General features: G+C 51.3%; 1 protein-coding gene across 1 annotated transcript in view; it reads right to left on the bottom strand.

The window, feature by feature from the left end:
- The window catches only part of LOC112641940 (guanylate cyclase D-like), a 39,820-nt gene that overhangs the window by 3,775 nt on the left and 17,705 nt on the right, over nucleotides 1–18,340 (bottom strand). The window contains exons 12-18 of the mRNA XM_035703664.2: nucleotides 15,111–15,259; nucleotides 11,895–12,058; nucleotides 11,291–11,483; nucleotides 4,942–5,116; nucleotides 3,826–3,924; nucleotides 2,704–2,798; nucleotides 853–938 (exon numbers count right to left, since the gene is read on the bottom strand). Coding sequence (XP_035559557.2) covers nucleotides 853–938; nucleotides 2,704–2,798; nucleotides 3,826–3,924; nucleotides 4,942–5,116; nucleotides 11,291–11,483; nucleotides 11,895–12,058; nucleotides 15,111–15,259 — 961 coding nt within the window. The remainder of the gene's footprint in view (nucleotides 1–852; nucleotides 939–2,703; nucleotides 2,799–3,825; nucleotides 3,925–4,941; nucleotides 5,117–11,290; nucleotides 11,484–11,894; nucleotides 12,059–15,110; nucleotides 15,260–18,340) is intronic.

Genomic DNA, 18,340 nt, shown 5'->3' with positions numbered 1-18,340 from the left:
GAGTTGAGAGAAGCCAGTCAGAAGTTCTGATGATGGAAAACCCTGGGCTGGAAGCTCTGATGCGCTGGTGCTGTGGGACACTCGTGGGGCTCAGCCTCTACACCTGCAATGAGTCTGTGGGTCCCTGCGGGGAAGCTGTCACTTCAGCCATCGGCAGCCCCCAGACGCCCTGCGCTGGGCCCCCTGTGGCCTGTCCTGTCTACTGCTTGAGAAGAGCACGGGGCAGTGCAACAGCTTTTCCTGCCACCCATCCTCACTGCCCTCAGGGAAGGACATAGGGTCACAAAGGACAGAGGACAAGGGGAAGAGCCAAACTGCCAGGCAGGCACAGGCTCTCTGTGGATCTGCCTCACTTGGCCCTGAAAGCGTGCCTGCTTTTTGATCTCTAAATCCCTCATCTGCAGAAATAGCCTGAATGGCGACAAACCACAAAAGTGGCCCAGTCACTTTTTATCCATGCATCCCCCGTGACCGGCTCAGAGTGGGAGGACTGGACTCGTGCCGTCGTGCCCAGCGAGAGAGGCCGAGCCGCCCACGGCGCACCCACGTGTTGCCATCCGAAGCCCGGAGGGATGCGCGGTTCTGAAGTGCCCGGCCCGGCCCGGACCAGCGGACCAGCGCACAGGTCAGCGAGGCCCTAGCCAGGCAGCCCGACCTCCCCACGCCAACGTCAGCAGCAGGCTGTCTCGCAGCGGAGAGAGGTGACCGACTTTCTCGTCGTTAAAGAATCCTGTGTTTTCCAGGTTTCCCGCATTGGGCAGATAACACTCTTATAATCAGAAAAGAAAGAATGAATATCAAATTTCAAACAAAAGGGGGGCCGAGCTTTGGGGGGAAACTCCTGGTACTCACCCAGGTTTGATGTCCAGAGGCGTGGGGAGGGACCCAGGGAAGCCTGCCTTGCCCACCAGCCAGTAGGTCTCCTCTACGCCCTTCCCCTGGAGGAGAGAGGGAAGGGGATTGAGCGCACCTCCTGGGCAGAGCGAGGCCAGAGGAAAGGGCTCAGTTCTAAGCAGAGCGGCGGGAGTGGGAGCCACACTCTTTGGGTCCAAATCCTGCTCCATCCCTGGCTAGCTGTGTACTCTGGCCAAATTCCCGCACCTCTCTGTTCCTCAATACCTCATGAGTTGTTGTGAGGATTATGTGAATTAATATTTATCTATTAGAGAAGTAAATGAATAATAAATCATGAATTCTATGACCAGCAGATCTGGAAAACTGAGATCCCAAGATGCTACGATCTGTGATTTTTCCCAAACTGGTTGGGAAGGACCTGGTTGCTTCCTGGAATGAGGGTACGACTGCCTGGAACTTAGGAGTAGAGAGAGCATTAGGGGCCCTGGGGCCAGGGCTGGCTGGCTATAGATTCTGTACCCCACCCTTGGCCAGGGATGGGTATTGCCCTGCAGAGCCCCCAGGCCATCTTGAAGAATGTGAGGTTGGCCTGTTGCCCTCCCCACCCCCTCTCTGCATTCCCCTCTGGCATCAGAATCCTCTGTTCCTCAGGACATCTCGTGCCAGCTCCCCCCATACAAGACTCATTCCGGCTCACTCTGCCATAACCTCCAGAGCAAAGGATTCCACACATGCCAGCCCTCAGGGGCTGTGTGACCATGGACAAGTTGCTGCTCCTCTCTGAGCTGCACCCTCCTGCTCTGACATTTCACAGCGAGATGAAGTGAGTTCCAGGGAGCAGGCAATTTCTAGGGCTCACTCATAGTTCTGGGCCTTGAATGCCTAGGCTGCTCTTGTCATACCACCAGCCTGACTGGGAGGAATGGGAGAATGAGAGGTGGTAGGGTAGGAAGAAAAGTCACTCACTCGTAGGAATACGAGCCCTTACCGTTATTGAATGTTAACATTTTAAAAATGCAGAGGTGCTCATGGGCAGGTGTAACCCAGTGACACACCTGCAGCAGCAGAGGGCGATCATGGGACCGGTGGGGTGTACAGAGAGAAGGCATGATAGTGACTGCTGGGGAGAAGGAAGATGGGTGTACCTGGGTCAGGGCAGGCTTCCGTGACAGGTGAGATCTGCTCCTGGGCTCTGAGGGATGAGTAGGAACCCGATCATGTTATGGAGAAAGCACAAGCTTTAGAGCCATCAGATCTGGCATACAAGCTATGTGACTTTGGGCGAATGATTTTGCCTAATTTCATTTCCTCAACTATAAAATGGGGCCATTGATCCTTCTTTCATTATTACTGTGGCAATAAATATGTTAATGTTGAGCACCAGCCTGCCGCCCAGGTATGTCATCAGTAGAAGTAATTTCTCAAAGGGACGCGTGGGTGGTTCAGTGGTTGAGCATCTGCCTTTGGCTCAGGGCATGATCCCAGGGTCCTGGGATCTAGTCCCGCATCAGGCTTCCTGTGGGGAGTCTGCTTCTCCCTCTGTTTGTGTCTCTGCCTCTCTCTGTGTGTCTCACAAATAAATAAATAAAATCTTAAAAAAAAAAAAGTAACTTCTCAATCCTGGTCCTTCTTTCTATGAGGAGTCATTGAGGGAGTGGTTTCCAGGAAGAAACAGTTCTTGAGAGTTTGGGGAGTGATGAGGATGTGTAAGGTGATCAGCTCCAACCTCAACTACAGGCAGGCATTTCCTTCTATATCAGTCAGATGAGTAAGAATCTCTCATGCTGCCCACAGAAACTGGATTCGGGGGGGATTTTTCCATCAATTCCAGGAAAGAAAGTCCCCTACCTTTAGCTCAGTCTGGCCTCTGATGTCAATTCTGTAGCCTTCATCCAGGCTGCGCAGTGTCTGGGCTGTGCTTCCGCTGACGTGAATTCTGTATGCTGATGAGAAAGATAGTAATCAAGTCACCACCTGGTGGCAGCATACCTGGTGTTTGGTAATACTAAGACCTGTAACAGCCCCAGTTCCAGCCAGTGACATACACAATTCTGGTCCATACATGCCCTTCACCTGACCTTCCTGTCCCTCTGGTAGACTGTTGGTCACTAAATTAGAGGCCTTGAGGAAAAACAAATTATATAGAATGAGTGTTAAGAGGAACTCAAGATGAAATCAGAACTCCTAGGAACATAATTTTCATTTATAAGGAAGTCTGTGAAGGCTGAGTCAGAGCAGATAAGCAGTTATTTTTCTTTTAAGAGCTGGGCTCCCACTAGAGCCAGCACATCTAGTCAGGCAGGATGTGTACCAAATGACACAACAGAGCACACAACTTACACAGCCAGAAGCAGAGGTCCTAGGACTTCAATTTTTATACCTTCTCTAACCAAGCCATCAGAGTGGCCTCTGCTGCCAGCAAGGGCCTAAAATGGCATTAAAAAATTGAGAGGGGGGATCCCTGGGTGGCTCAGCGGTTTAGCGCTGCCTTCAGCCCAGGGCATAATCCTAGAGTCCGAGGATCAAGTCCCACGTCAGGCTCCCTGCATGGAGCCTGCTTCTCCCTCTGCCTGTGTCTCTACCTTTCTCGCTGTGTCTCTCATGAATAAATAAATAAAATATTTTTTAAAAAATTGAGAGGGGATCTCCTAGTTGTAAAGATGTGAAAACCAAGACCTAGAGGAAGAGTATTTTGCCCGAGGACACTTAAGCAAGCCAGTGGCAGACAGGGCTAGGACCCAGGCTTCCTGCCTCTCAAGTCATGTCTTCCCTCATGAGATCATCGCAAAAGCCCCACGGAAATTTAAAAGAACCAGTGACATAGGTTATCCCCATATAATTGTTTTACTGACAGCTGAGGTACACTGCCACCAGGTGGTGGTTTGGTTACTAAGCACTATTTCAAATAGCCAGGCTGCAGGGGTCATTGAGCGTCCTCCCCCAGGCAAGATAGAAATATAAGACACTCACGCAGTCCTGTGGACTCCATCCGGGATGCAGTGTTAACAGTATCACCAAAGAGGCAGTACCGCGGCATGGTGAGGCCCACGACCCCTGCCACGCAGGGCCCTGAAACTCAAATGTGCCCAGTGAACTCCAGGAGGTCCTGGACCCAAGAGAGGTTCCGTGACAGTCTTGCCCTCCCCTCCAACCCCTACCATCTCGGCCCCACTTCCAGGGCTCCAGCTTGGGGGTGAAGATAAAGCTATATGCTGTCTGCAACTATACCTAGAGAAGAGATGTATCTGTGCCAGGCTCTGGGCCAGCAATAGGGGGACACAGATAGATCAGAGGCAGTTTTTGCTCTTGAGGAGTTCCCAGCCTGCTGGGGGTAGGAGGAGACGTGTAAACTGTGATCAGTGTTGTAAGACGGAAGCACCAGAGCTGTGGCAGCCCAGAAAAGGGAGTCTGACCCAGCCCAGAGGACTTTCTGGAAGAGGTAGTGTAATGAGCCGTATCTTGAAGGACGAGAGAATGAGTTGGCAGGGAACAGCAGGTGCCAAGGCACAGAGGCAGAGAGGCACATGTCTGTGGGAAGCTGCAAGCAGCTGAGTGGGGTTGGAGTGGCAAGTGGGAGGTGGCAGGAGACGAGGTTGGATGGAATCTGGGAAGCTGTGGGGGGGGGGCAGGAATTTGGACTTTATCCTGCAGGTGAAACCATGGAGGGAGGAAGGGGTGGGGGCCCGAGAAGCCTGTATTACAGACTGTGAGATCTCTCCTAGACTCATCCCAGCAAACATTTAGTTGTTTGCAAAGCCACAGAAGGTCTCTGTCCTGCCTCTTCCATCAGACTATCAGCTCCTCAGCATGGCCTCAGATGACTTTGACAGATGCTGAGACAAAATGTGTGTGTGTGTGTGTGTGTGTGTGTGTGTGTGTATGAAACTGAGCATCACAGATTCTTTGACTTATAACATCTCAGAAGCTTCAAATAATTAGAAGGAAAAAACAAATGTCAAATTTTCTATCATAGAGTTTTAGAATCTCAGAATTCCAGAAGCACACCACTGGGGTTGCCCCGGCCAGTGCCCCTGGCAGGGTTGGGAGGGTGGTCTGGCCCGTCACCCCCCACACCCCTGTTTATACCTGAGTGCAGGCCAGCCCGGATGTAAATAGGCACCTCAGGTGCATGCCTCATCCGGAAGCCTCTCACAGAGCTAAGGATGTCCAGGGCCATGTTGGCGATCTCAGCCGCGTGCCGGCTCCCGTTGCGCCGGGGCAGCCCCGACGCCACCATGTAGGCATCCCCGATGGTCTCCACCTAGAAGTCACAGCCCTCATGTTCCAGTGCAAGAACACGTCCTCCCTGGACTATCCCACAGTCCGCACAAGGCCCTTCTGAGGACCCCTGACCCACCCCTCAAGTCTCTGGCCCACAGTGCCGTCTCTACCAGGCCTCCCATCCCAGTGCTCTAGCAACAGTTAGATCTGCACACTTCAAATTGCCTTGGTCTGAATTGCAGGTGACCGTGCCTATCTGCTGTCCACCGGCCCCAGGCCACGAGCGCCTTGGCAGGAGACATAGGCACCCTGTCTCCACAATGCCACAGCGACAGGTCAGGACTTCTTCATCTGGAGAGGAGCGCGTGTACATTGGACCCATATATACCCTGGGGGGTTTAGAAAAGGAGTACACCTAGTAGGCTTTCCAAAATGTACTAGAAAAAAATGTAGGGTCGGAATCATATAAATGTGGGTTTAATCCCCATCTCTGCCATTTACTTTGGGCAGCCCACTTGTGCGAGCCTCAGTTTCCTCTTAGGTGGAATGCATATTAAAGATAAAGTATTGAAAGAACTAGGCCCTGGTTACCAGAGGGGAAGTGGGGGGATGGGTGAAACAGGTGTTGGGGATTAAGGAGGGCACTTGTGATGAGCAGCAGATGTTGTATGGAAGTGTTGAATCACTAGATTCCACCCTTGAAACTAATAGTACACTGTATATTACCTAAACAAATTTTTTTTAAAGAACTAGGCTCATCATAGATGCTCAATGGATAGGAGACTCCTGTCACCACCACGGTCATCATCATCATTTCCCTGGCTAATGGTTTTGGAGATGAAAGAATCCCAGAATCTCAGAACTTGGATGGGCTTTGAAGTCCACCCACCTGCCTCCTGCCTCCTCAGTGGCTGGCCCAGCGTGCTTACATCTTGTGATAGGAAAGTTCCCCCCTTCTAGAGGTGGCTGCTTCTTCCTTTGGGTAACTCTGATTTTCAAAAGTTGAGTTGAATTGAAACCTGCCTTTCACCCGCTGGTTTCAGCTCCACCTCCTGAACTCCAGCCACAAACCCTTCCCAAGCTCCTTCTCTGTTTCAGGTACTGGGGACACAGATATGTACTGTGGCCTTCTTCTCTGCCATGGGCCAGGCCACTCAAGATGGCAACTCTACCCACCACCGGCCCCACCCAAGTTTTCCCCTCTGCAGGCTAAAGAGCCCAGCTCCTGCACTGCCTCTCCTGAAGCCAGCAAATGCTGGCACCCCCAGGACCCGGGGAGCAGAGCAGTCCTGGCCTGGCCTATCTGCTCTCCTCAGCACCTGGTGGGTAATAATAATAATAAAATAATAATATCCCTGCCCATAGGGGGCGTTGTAATTCAATAAATCTCTCACACATTTGCTGTGGACTGTGCCCTATTACCTGCACCCTCCAAACCTCTCCCTCACCCAGGCTATCTCTACCCCAACCAGGGAGTGACCTGCCTGAATCATGCCACATTCTGTTCAGATACCTTCATCTGCTCCCTGGGCCCTGGCAATCAGGAATTCCCATGATTTGGAGAATTTCCTGAATAATTCCTAACAGTTGCTCCTGGTTCCCCATGTTTCTGCCCACGGGAATCTTTCTGCTGTCCGCAGAGACACCCAGTGCTTACTTGATGGCCTGGTCCCTCTGCCCAAAATGCTCGCTCTCAGTCCCTGTTCGTTGAGATCCAAGCCCTCCATCAGCCCGGCTCCCACTTCATCATGTCCATAAAATCTCCCTGGTCACCAGATGTTTCCCTCCTCCGGGCTGTGAGCTCCACCTTGCTCTCCATCACCAGCTGTTGCCCACCCAGCGCTGGTGGGCTGGCAACAAATGTGGCACGGACATGGCTACTCCCCTCTGTGCACATTTCCACGGAGGACCTCCCACCCCATACCCCAGGAGGGAAAAATATGATCAAGCCCGGCTTTCCCTCTGCCCACCCACTTCTCCCCCATGGGAGGAAGAACACATGATCTGTCAAGTTTGGAAGAAGGACGTAGCACTTAAGTACTTGGACAGCAGCTCTTACATGCCAGATGCTGTTCCAAACCCTTCACAAATATTAACGCGTAGACCTTTACAAGAATTCTGCGGGGTAGGTTCTATTACCACTTTGCAGGGGGGCAGCTGGCCAGAGAATGAAGTCACTTGCCAACGTCACGCAGTGCAGACTTGAACTGGGTCAGTCCAGCTCCAGAGCCTGTATGCTGTGCTGCCTCTTGATTACACATGGCTCGGGCCCTTTCCCTCTCTCTTTCGGGGAGAGTGGCTGTGGTGTGGGGTTTCCCTCTGCTCTTGCCCTGCACGTGGTAAGCACGTGCCTGTAGGTCCCTCCTGCTTCCCAGGGGCTGCCCTGGAGACCTACAGCTCACTGACCCCACTTCTAGCCGCCAAGTGTACAGCTGCCATTCAGGGAGAGTATGTCTACTTTGGGGACCCAACGCTGCCTCTGTTAGGTGACCTAAGACCCAGACTGGGGATGAGGAACATGGTTGTTGTTCTAAGCTGTTAAACTGACCTCTAGCCCTCCATCCGCCTGCCTCCCACCTGAGCTCACCTGATTGGTGTCATTAACAATCACCCCTACAACTCCAGTGACAAAAATACGACCAGGCACAGGCCCCTAGGAGCTCAGACCCATAGTGATGCTGACTCAAAGACCCCTATGATAGTGGGCACTCAGCTGCAAACAAGGGTATACACAGCTGCGGTCCTTTTGCAGATGGGAGAACACGGCCAGAGGAGTGAGGCAAAGGTTTCCACACTAGCAAACACAGATGTGAATTCCAACTCTAGACACTGACTTGCTGTGTGACCTTGGCCTAGTTACTTACCTCTCTGAACCTGTGTTGCATCTGAAAGGATAATGGCCCATTCTTCTGCGGGCCATTGGGAGGGTTAATGACATCCCTGTGATAGTCCCTAGGCTGCACCAGTCCTCTGTAGATGCTTGACTGACACTGGGCCCCACCCCCGGCCCCTGCCCCACTCTGTTTTAGCCCCTGAACATGGTGGTGCTCGGCTTGAAGTTGGTGAATGAATGAACCATAGCACGTCCTCTCGCATTGCTCAATCTGTGAAACGCTTCTAAGCCATGGGCACTTTCGTCTCTGTTTTACAAACGGGAGCTTGAGATTCAGAGAGGCCAAGTGATCTGCCCAGGGTCGCTTGGCAGTGTGGCCAAGGCCAGTCTCGCCCACTGGGGCTGTTGGCTGGGGTAAGTCCTCTCTGCCCCCGTGGTCCACCTGGGCTCTGCTCTGGGGCGATGTCCATAAAGTACTTATTCAGTGCGTGCTGGCAGGGAACCACAAACCCCAGCGGAACCAGGAAATGATCGCCTGGCTGCCTCCCAACCCAGGCCGGATTAGAGAGCGGTAACCAGATCCTGCTGGGGACGGAGGGGAAACCGAGGCGGATGGCGTGAGTGATGAGAGACGCGCTCGCACATCGTCAGGAACAGGCTGCCTGTTCCCCCACATCTGGAGGGGCGTGTGGGCCTTGTTTTATTTCATTTCATTCTGCCAGAAAGATGCAGACCTCTTGGCCAGGGTTCAGAGCAGATCAGAAAGCATGATTCAGAGCTGGGAGGGACACATGTGTGAGAAAAGATTAGCAGGAGAAGAAGAGACAAGGCCAGGGGTGACTCAGGGCACATCAAAGCTGCAGGGCCGAGCAAGATGAGATGAAGAATCTTTTCCTGGGGCCCACAGGGCCAGGGCGGCTCTGGAAGTAAGACGGACATGCAGCCAGTGTGAGAGACGACACCTCCAAACCAGGGGCTGGGGTGGGAGTGTGGGCTCCTGAGAAGGGAGCAGGAGGGAAGCCACGTCCATGCAGTGTTGGGGGCTCAGGTCTCTGAGGCCCAGTGTGAGGCTGTGCACTGTAGCAGACAGAGCCGGGCAGTGGTGGTAGACGTTGCAGGTCTTGTCCTGTCTCTACCACCTACCGGCTGTGTGACCTTGGGCAAGTCACTTTCCTCTCTGGGCTTCAGCAAGCTCCTCACATAGTCAATATATATTTCCAGAGGACCTACTATGGTTTGGACATTGCCATGCTCTAGGGACAGAGTGATTTGGGTTAGAGCCATAAAGTGTGGCTATGCTGCCCAGGGGTACTTAGGAGAGCACCACACAGGAACTCCTAACCATGTCTTGGAGGGGAAGGAAGCTACCCCAGGGCCAGAAGAATGAGTAGGAGGGAACCAGATGAAAAGGTGGGAGAGCAGTGTCCCAGGAGGAGGCAACAACATATACAAATGCCTGGTGGTCCTGAGAGCAAAGCACGTGTGAGGAATGCAGAGGTCTATGTGGAGTGGCCAGAGGTACAGTTGGAGAGGTAAAGGGGGCCAGCTTTTAGGGGGTCTTGTGGGCCCCTATGAACCTGGGCTTTATCTTAAGGACGTCCATGTCATGAGGATGGTGAGCCCCCTGGAGGGGGTCTTGGGATCAGAATGCCCAAGTTCAAATCTCAGCTTCACAACCCGTTGGAAATATGTAATTAGATAAGCCTGTTAATCACCCATTTCATCTATGCATTAGGGGCACCATCTCCTACCTCACAGATTGTTACGATGGTTAAATGAACTAGTACATATAAAAGTACTTAGACTAGTGTCCAGTATACAGTAAGCACTCAATAAGTACCGGCAATTATTGTTGTTGGGATACTGTACATAATGCTATCAGCAGACTGCCTCTGAAACTTCCTGCCCAGGCCTCCTGTCTGTCCTGGCTTCTGCTCCAGGGCCTGACCCTCGCCTGTCCCTGCCTCCCTGGAGGCTGTGGCTGGAAGGTGACTGGTGGGTCACAACAGAAGGCTGAGGTCAGTGGAGTCTGAGTCTGGTGGTTTCTGGGGAGCTCTCTCCCAACCCCACCCTCACTGTATCTGGAGTGACCCAAGATCCAGCAACTGGATCAGCATAAGGGGCAAGATCAGGGTGGGGTCCACACAGCAGGCACAGAGGGCTAGGATGCTATTCACTTTTACAGTCTCAATTTACACAGCACTTCTTCAAGGGGGACAGGATCCACCATCATCTGTAAATGCCTAGGGCTGGGATCATCATTCCTATTTTATAGATGAGGAAACAGAAGTCCAGAGAGGGGAAGCCATTTTCCCGAAGCTACACAGAAGCTGGTGGCCAAGCTGGGACTCAGACCCAGGATGGAGAGATGAATAGGAACTCAATCATGGAAGGTCTTGACAGCCAGCCACCGCCCACTCCACCACTGGGCCACTTCATGTCCAGCCATTACAACCCATTCAGCACTCCTCATACTCACTGGGCCCATCCTCCCAAGGCTCCAGCTTTGGCACATTGCTCCTCCATGGCTTGCCTGGAGCAACCACACCCAGATCGGACAGCACTAGCAAGACAGCACCTCCTCCGGGAAGCCTTTCTTGCTTTTTACTGTACATATCTATCCCTAGCCGGGTTGGGGGCCCTCTCGCCTCCTCTGCCTGCCCTGATCATCATTTTTACTATGGATTGTCTTCCTCTCTCATCTACAGCACTGAGAGCTCCCTGACGGGAGGCATAGGAGATGAATCATCTGTTGGCCCTTGCCTAGCACAGGTGGATTTTATTCCCCCTTTCTTGAATCTGGGTTGGCCTTTTTTGTTAATTCAACTCTATGCCCAATGTGGGGCTTGAACTCATGACCCTGAGATTAAGAATTATATGCTCTACTGACTGAGCTAGCCAGGTGCTCCTGGGTTGACTTTTTAACTTCCTCTGACCAATAGAATATGTCAGAAACAGCCACACATCCAATCCCAACTTAGACCTCCAGAGGCTTCTGTGCTTCTGCCTTCTCTCTCGGAACCCTGCCACACCAGGTGAACGATACCAACCAGGCTGCTTGAAGCTAACAGACCATGTACTGTTCCATTCAAGGTTCCAGAGATGTGAGAGAGCCCAGCAAAGATCAGCAGAACTTCCTATCTCACCCACAACTGCCCACAGAGTGGTCCAGCTGAGTCCAGAGAACTTTCCAGCTGACCTATAGGTTTGTGAGCCATAATAAATGCTTATAATTTTACACTACTGGGTTTTGGTGTTATTTGTTACATGGCAATAGCTAACTGATACAAACACACAGATAAATGACCAGAAGTGAATGTATACCACAAACCCAGCAGTAAAGAAAGGAGAGGTGGGATGCCAGCCTCCTGGTCTTCTCACCTTATACACATCGTGGCTGCCCAGAACAGCATCGAACAGTGTATAGAGGTCGTTGAGCAAGCCGACCACCTCAATGGGCTCACTCAGGGCTGAGATGATGGTGAAGCCCACAATGTCACTGAAGTATATGGTGACCTGGTCAAAGTACTCTGGTTCCACAGGTACCCCCATTTTCAGAGCTTCAGCCACAGACCTGAAATAATGGGAAGGACCAGAGTGACGAGGTGGGAGGACCCTCTTCCCACAGTTTGGAGGTGAGGGATGGATACTGGGGGGAAATTTCTGGGTTGAGAAACAGGGGATCTGGGTCAGGTCTGCTTGTGTGCTGGGCACCCCCCAACAAAGACCTATTTCTTTCTGGACATTATTTCCTCTGAAATCCAATGGGGGACACCATGCTCTCTCCTTGCTCTCAAGGGAGTGAGGTAGCAGAATTAATACTTAAAAGTGCAACATAGTGCCTGGCACATAAAAGGACTCTATGAAAATATATTAGATAAATAATGAATAAATTGAATGAATTCATAGAACCTAGATTTACTGAGCACCTACTATGTCCCAGGTCCCATGCTCAGAGCCAATCAAGCCCTAAGGGGCCACTCACGAAGGGAGCATCTGAGAGAGCAGTCTCTCTGTCTTCTGCTTCTCCACCTCCAGTTCCTCAGTCCTCTCCTGGATCAGGTCCTCCAGGTTCTGGGAATACTTCTCTAGCATCCATAGCATAGAGTCAGCAACACTGGTCTTCTTGCCTTGATTGATGCTTTTGAACTGAAAAATAGAACAAAAATCCCCATTCATCCTTGAAGGTGAACACACTCTCAGGTTGGAAATCTGGGCCACGGGAAAGAAGCAGACATAATCCCTGGCTGGAGGAGCTCTGCTGGTGGGGAGCAGATATGGAACAGACAAGGGATGGCAGCTCTGAGAAGGGAAAGCACAGACAGATGGGAGGAAAAGTGAGTTAGTTCTGTATGGGGCGGGCAGGCAGGGAGATGACTTTACAAAGGGGACTGTGCCCAGCATAGCATTACCATTAACAAACACTGATCCTACTGCTCTGGTTCTCACAACAACACTATAGAAGAGACATTCTCTGTTCTTCTCAAAGGTGGATGGATAGATGGACAGATGAGTGGATGGATACACAGATGATAGATGATAGACAGGTGGATGGATGGATGATTGGATGAATAGTTAAATACACAGATGGGTGGATATGATGGTTGGAAGGATGGATGCATAGATAAACAGATCTATAGAAAGGATATAAGTAGATTATTTATGTATATAATCATTTCTACCTCTCCATTTCTCTCCTTGTTCAAAAAAATTTTGTTTTACAAAATAAAATGATAAAACACTGGGACAAAAGGAGAATAAATGCTTTCTACTTTGGTGTAGCAAAATGCATGCTAGAAGTGTTCACAATTTTGGACATGAGCTTCCTAGCAACAAAGAGGGAAATATAGATTACACAATCCAGAGTCCATGAGACAGTGGAGCATTAAATTGGTTGCTCAAAAGAAACACAACTACTGCTGATTGCTGAACAAAGAGAAATACCTCTCTTAGGTCTCCATAGGAGGACATTCATGTGTGGTCATCAATCATACCTTCAATGAAAAGCTTACAGGAAATATAGCAGTGTGTTCCCAAAAAAGGTTTACTAGAACCTTCCCCAATCTGGTTCACACCTTCCCAAAGTGCAGTCAGTGAGAAAAGGAAATTAATGATGGCCAAAGTGAAGGAGTACATTCCTGCTAAATCCAGCAGCTTAGTGTGTGTATGTGTGTGTATATGCATGTGTGTGCATGTGTGTAGATGTGCATATCTTACCTCCATTAGTACCACTTCTCTCAACCAAACGCCTATGAGGTGGGGAGTGGCAGCAGCCGCTAACGTGCATCTATTTTGTATTGCCTGTTAAAAGCAGGGGTGCAAGCTTTAAAGATTACTCAGGGTGGGCATGGCAGCTGCTGACCTTGAGACTCCAAGGACACAATGCTGACCGGAGGTTCACTTTGGCAAGGAAGGCTCCCATAATACAAATGAAAAAACCAAGATCAAGGTCAAGAGGTAAAATAACTTGCCAAGGACCTCATAATGGCGGGACTGAGTTTCAAATTGAGATCTTCCATATGTTAATTTTATCATCAGCCACGCCACTGAATTATTTTAAAATTTTAGATGTGTTTTCCACTGTTTCTCTCGGGTTGCCCGGGAACACAATCATAGGATTTACAGATAGCAATCATTTTCTTCTCCCTTTTTGATATTCATTTTCTTGCTTAATTGCATTAGCAATATTAACATATCCCAGAACAATGTTAAGTGAACATGAACCCAAGCCTTTTGATTTTGGCATCAGTATTCTTTCTCTAATGCCTCATCCACTATCTCTTTCTCAGAGAACCACCACGTTTTAACTTAGTTATCCCACTTGATGGTCACTCCAGTATGGCAAGTCAGGCCAGAGTTAGTCTTTCCAGGCCCACTTTTAGGGAGGTTGAAGTTCAATAGAGCAATCAACTTGCCCAAGGGCAAGGAAGTAAATTGCAGATAGATGTGAATGCAGGCATTCTGGCTCTTAGCAGAGCCCTCCCCCCAACCCCCCATCCCCCCCCTCCATTCCACCCCCCACCCCCACCCCCGCAATGTGATGCAATTCCTGGAGCTCTTGGAGCCCTCATGGTGCTCACCCTACCTCATGTCTGTCCCTGACTTCTCTGCCCCAGAGCCTTGGGCAGGATCTGTCCCCACAGTCACCTGCCGCTGGCCATGGCAATCTCTGATCCCTGGATAGACTCCAGGCTCGTGTTTTAAGAATTGGCTGCTGGTCCCAGCTCAGCAACCCACCCTCACTGTGGCCACTGAGAGCTCATTTACTCTGAGACCCAGATTTCTCATCTGTGGAAGGGGGACACCACCCCTGATGCCAGAGCTGAGGTGGAAAGAGGATGTGGGAAGTCAGGGGTGGCAGTTCTCGGAGGACACCTGTGCATTCCTCCTGTCTGTCTTCCTGGCTCTCGCTCCCACATCACCTGTCTGGACGCCCCTCTTGCTTGCTGAGCCTCTCCTTGGCAACGTTTCCCTGCGGCTGGGGAGTGGAGGGCAGAAAGGGGAGGCATGAAGCTGTCACCGCAGGCTTGATGGGTTGGTCCTGTGGGAGCCTGAGCCAGCTCAATCAGGCCCGCACACTCCACCACCGCCCTGCAAACTCGTACAGACTTGCCTCACCCCTCTTGTGGCAAGTCCCAAGGCAGACTTTGGTGGGGGGAAGGGGAGGCACCTGTGCCCCTCACAGGTTCCACTCACAGACAAGGGGAACCAGCACTGCCTCCACAACCACAAAGGGCCTGTGTGCTCCGGTGCCGGGAGGCCAGTAAGGGTTGAGGTGTACAGCACCAGCTCTGCAGAGAGGCCAACCCGAGTTTGGATTCCAGCCCCACTTTTCACTCCCTGAGTTACCTTGGGTGAGCCCTTCACCTCTCTGTGCCTCAGTTTCTCTCCTATGAGGCCAAGATAATAATAGTGCTTCTTTGGAGGGCTGTTATAAGATCAAATGAAGTAAGCATAACACTTAGCATGGGGCTTGACACTTAGGAAGGCACTCAACCAACATCCCCAGAACCTGGGGTTCTGAGAAAGCTTTCCTCAGGGGGTAGACCTCAGGCCCAGCCCTCAAGAGTGATGGTGTTGGCCTGTGCCCCCTTATTACACAGGGTTTCTAGGCCCCAGAGGTAGAGTCTGGCTCCTACTGGGCAAAGTGAGGTGAACTGATCAGCCATTTCATGTGAGCAGTGGCCTGGGAAGCACTGACCTGGGTGTAGATCTGGTCTAGGCTGGGTCTGTCCTCTGGAGCCTCCTCCCAGCACTGCTCCATCAGCTGGATACACTCGGGTGGCCCATGGTCAGGAGACACCCGGGGCCGGCACAAGGGAGGGGGTGATACCACCTTCCTGATGATTTCTGCAATAAACACCATGTGGATGACAGGCTCGAGGTTCCCAGGAAGGCTCGTGGGAAGCGGTTGGCCTGGGGTCCTGAGAGAGAAGGCAGGGAGGCCTCTGGGGGTGCAGGGATCGGGCCTTGAGGGTACTTCTCGGCTCCCCTGTTCCGTACCCCAGAGCAAGCTATTAATGGAGCCAGGGTTGCCCAGGATGTGGCCAGGGAAAGAGTCTCACGCTAAGAGGCTGAAAGAGTGGGTTTTGATTTCTGGATCTCCCACCATCTCTTTAGGAGCTGGTGAACAATAGAGTGATCTCTCTGAACCTCAGTCTTCCCATCTGTGAAATGAACTTAATAAACTGCCTTCTTAGAGCGCCTGGGTGGCTCAGTTGGGCAGTTGGCATCTGCCTTCGGCTCAAGTCATGATCCCAGAGTTCTGAGAGGGAGCCCCACATGGAGCAGGGAGCCTGCTTCTCCCTCTTCCTGCTGCTCCCCCTGCTTGTGCTCTCTCTCTCTCTGTGTCAAATAAATAAATAAAATCTTAAAAAAAAATTAACTGCCTTCTTGAGAGGGGTGTAGAGGGAAGAGATGATGGATGTTAGACAGCCAACACCTAGCAGGCTCTCCCCTAACCCCAAACTCAACTGCTGCTGCTTGCCAGTGATGCCCATCCATGTGCTTGAAACCCTGACACTGTGGCTCTTTCCACCAGCTCTGCCACCCAGACACTTTCTGGTGCCACTTCCCCATGTAAGAAACCGGACCGTCTGCTTTCATTACCATCAACATTATTATTTCCCAAGACAGCCCCTGCCATGATCTTCCTGCCCCCACTCCCTGTGGTAAAGACTACCAGACCAAGTTGAGGTCCAACAGATCAGTGTTCTAGTTCTGGCTCAGCCACTCGCTGTCACTCTGTGCCTCAGTTTCCCCATCTAACAACTGCCCAATAAAGCTCTGCCTCAGGAAGCTGTTGGGAATACTGAGGGAGCTAAGAGATTCACAAGGGCACTGTGAGGAAGTGAGGTTGGGTACCAAGCTCAGACTTGCAGTGGATCCGGAGGGGACTTTTAGATCATGTTCTAAGTTATGTCACTTCCCTGAGCCTCAGTTTACTCACATATAAAAAGGGTATAAAATAGTACAGACCCAGAGCTGTCAGAGCTACAGCAGGTTTCTCTCCGAGGAGGACTGGGATCCTCCTCTCTTGGCGGAGGAGGTGGGAGCCCTTGGCACCAGTAAGAAGTTTCTTTCTGGATTTCAATACGCACCCCCCCCCCCCCCACACACACACACACACTTCTGTTGGCCTCCTTGTCAGGAATACTGCTTGAGCCCCTGTCTCATTTTACAGATAGGGAAACTGAGGCTCCTGGGAATGAAGTAGCTCACCTACAGCTACAGGGCTGGTAAAAAGCCAACTCTAGATCTGAGCCTGATCTCCTGGCCTGCATAATTTTCTTTGCCTGGAGGCTTCCAGCCTGCAGGCATCAGACCCTGAGGGCCTCTGAGTAAAGGGTCTGGAAAGCTGTATGTGCTTTCAAAAGAGTGTGGGCAGATGGAATCAATAATACATCACACACACACGTACAACTTTTTTTCAAGAGTGTCCGGATGGTGTTGTGATGAATAAAATACAAATCCATTTCCAAGTGTTGCTGATTTCAGAGCAGATTCTGTCTTTGGGTATTGTCTCAGTCAGCGGATATTAAAAATCAAATAGTGGCATGTGAGGCCCCAAACGTTTTTGACATTAAAATGGAGCCCTTATATGTGAACGTGCTGCAAACCGCCGGCCCAGGCCAGGCCAGGTCTCGTGTTCCCTCACCGTGCCAGGCCCACTGTCCACACCCAATGCATCACCGTGATTGACCAGCCACGCCAGTGGGTGAGGAAAGAGGCTATACGCATCCAGCAATGTGGGAACATGCCCCATGGATGACTCTAGGAGATTTTAGGGCAAGAGCACTGACCCACTGCTCTCTGCTGAATGAGAAGTCCCTTCACATCTCTGAGCCTCACTTGACTACCTATGAGGAATGCACTACCCATTTCACAGGGGCTGCAAGTGTTCCCCGAGGGTCTGCTTCCAAGTTGGGAAGTCAGGAGAGAATGTGGCACATCCCTAAAACCAGTCAGGCAAATATGTATGGAATGCCCATCATGTGTCAGGCACTTTGTATAAAGAATTTATTTCACTGAATCCCCACAACCACTCTGGGAGGCCGGCAACATGGTCCCCATTTATAGATAGATGAAACCGAGGCTCTTTGCCTGAAAGGGATTTACTCAGTTATGAAGTGGATTGGCTTGGAGCTGGGCTGAGGTTGGTGTCCCCCAGTACCGGTGCTCTTTGCATTTAACTCCCTGAGACCAGGGAAGGCACTCCCCAGGAAGTAGCAGGCCCTAGACAGCCCAATCCAGTGGTGACCATCCGAGCATTCCAGGCCTGGTCCATTCCCCTTAAGGCTCATGGAGTCTAGGCCCAGAGGGCTGTGCACTGGCAGCATGGCTTGCACACCCCATCTGGCTGGTCTTCCCTCTCTCGGTGGGCAAATGTGGGGGGCCGGGCTGCTGAGGAGTGTTGAACAAATGGTCTGACAAAGGCCCCTCTCTTTCTCACTCCTCCACCTCATAAATTTGGGGCCTGGAATGCTCATTACTCATTGAGCAGTGCTTTGGTGGAGACAGGAAGTGAGCCAGGCCTCCCATGAGTTAAAGATTATCCACTGGGGGTGGGAGGGGATAGTAGGCTCGGCTCCATCGCTGTCCTGGACTGAGGCTGAGAAGCCAGGGTGGCTGTGGGGATGGCTGGAAGAACTGCCCAGAGTCTGGGTCACCCTGACAGGGAACACAGAAGGGGAGAAAATGTTTCTGAAATTGGGCCCTGAAACTGACCCAGAAAAGAAAACGTCTAAGATCAGGTGATGATGGGGAAGCTGTGAGTGACAATCCTGCACACCTAAAATATAGGGACTGAGATGCTCCTGAAGGAGCCCCATCTGGGCAGAGAAGCAAGTCCCGCAATACTGAGCAGCCTGGCCCCTTCTGACACGGACCAGATGTCTGGCCCATTCTTTTTTATTCCATCCCCATTTTAAA

This window comes from Canis lupus, chromosome 21, assembly GCF_003254725.2.
Source record: "Canis lupus dingo isolate Sandy chromosome 21, ASM325472v2, whole genome shotgun sequence".
Taxonomy (NCBI): domain Eukaryota; kingdom Metazoa; phylum Chordata; class Mammalia; order Carnivora; family Canidae; genus Canis; species Canis lupus.
This window is presented reverse-complemented; position numbering and strand designations above follow the sequence as displayed.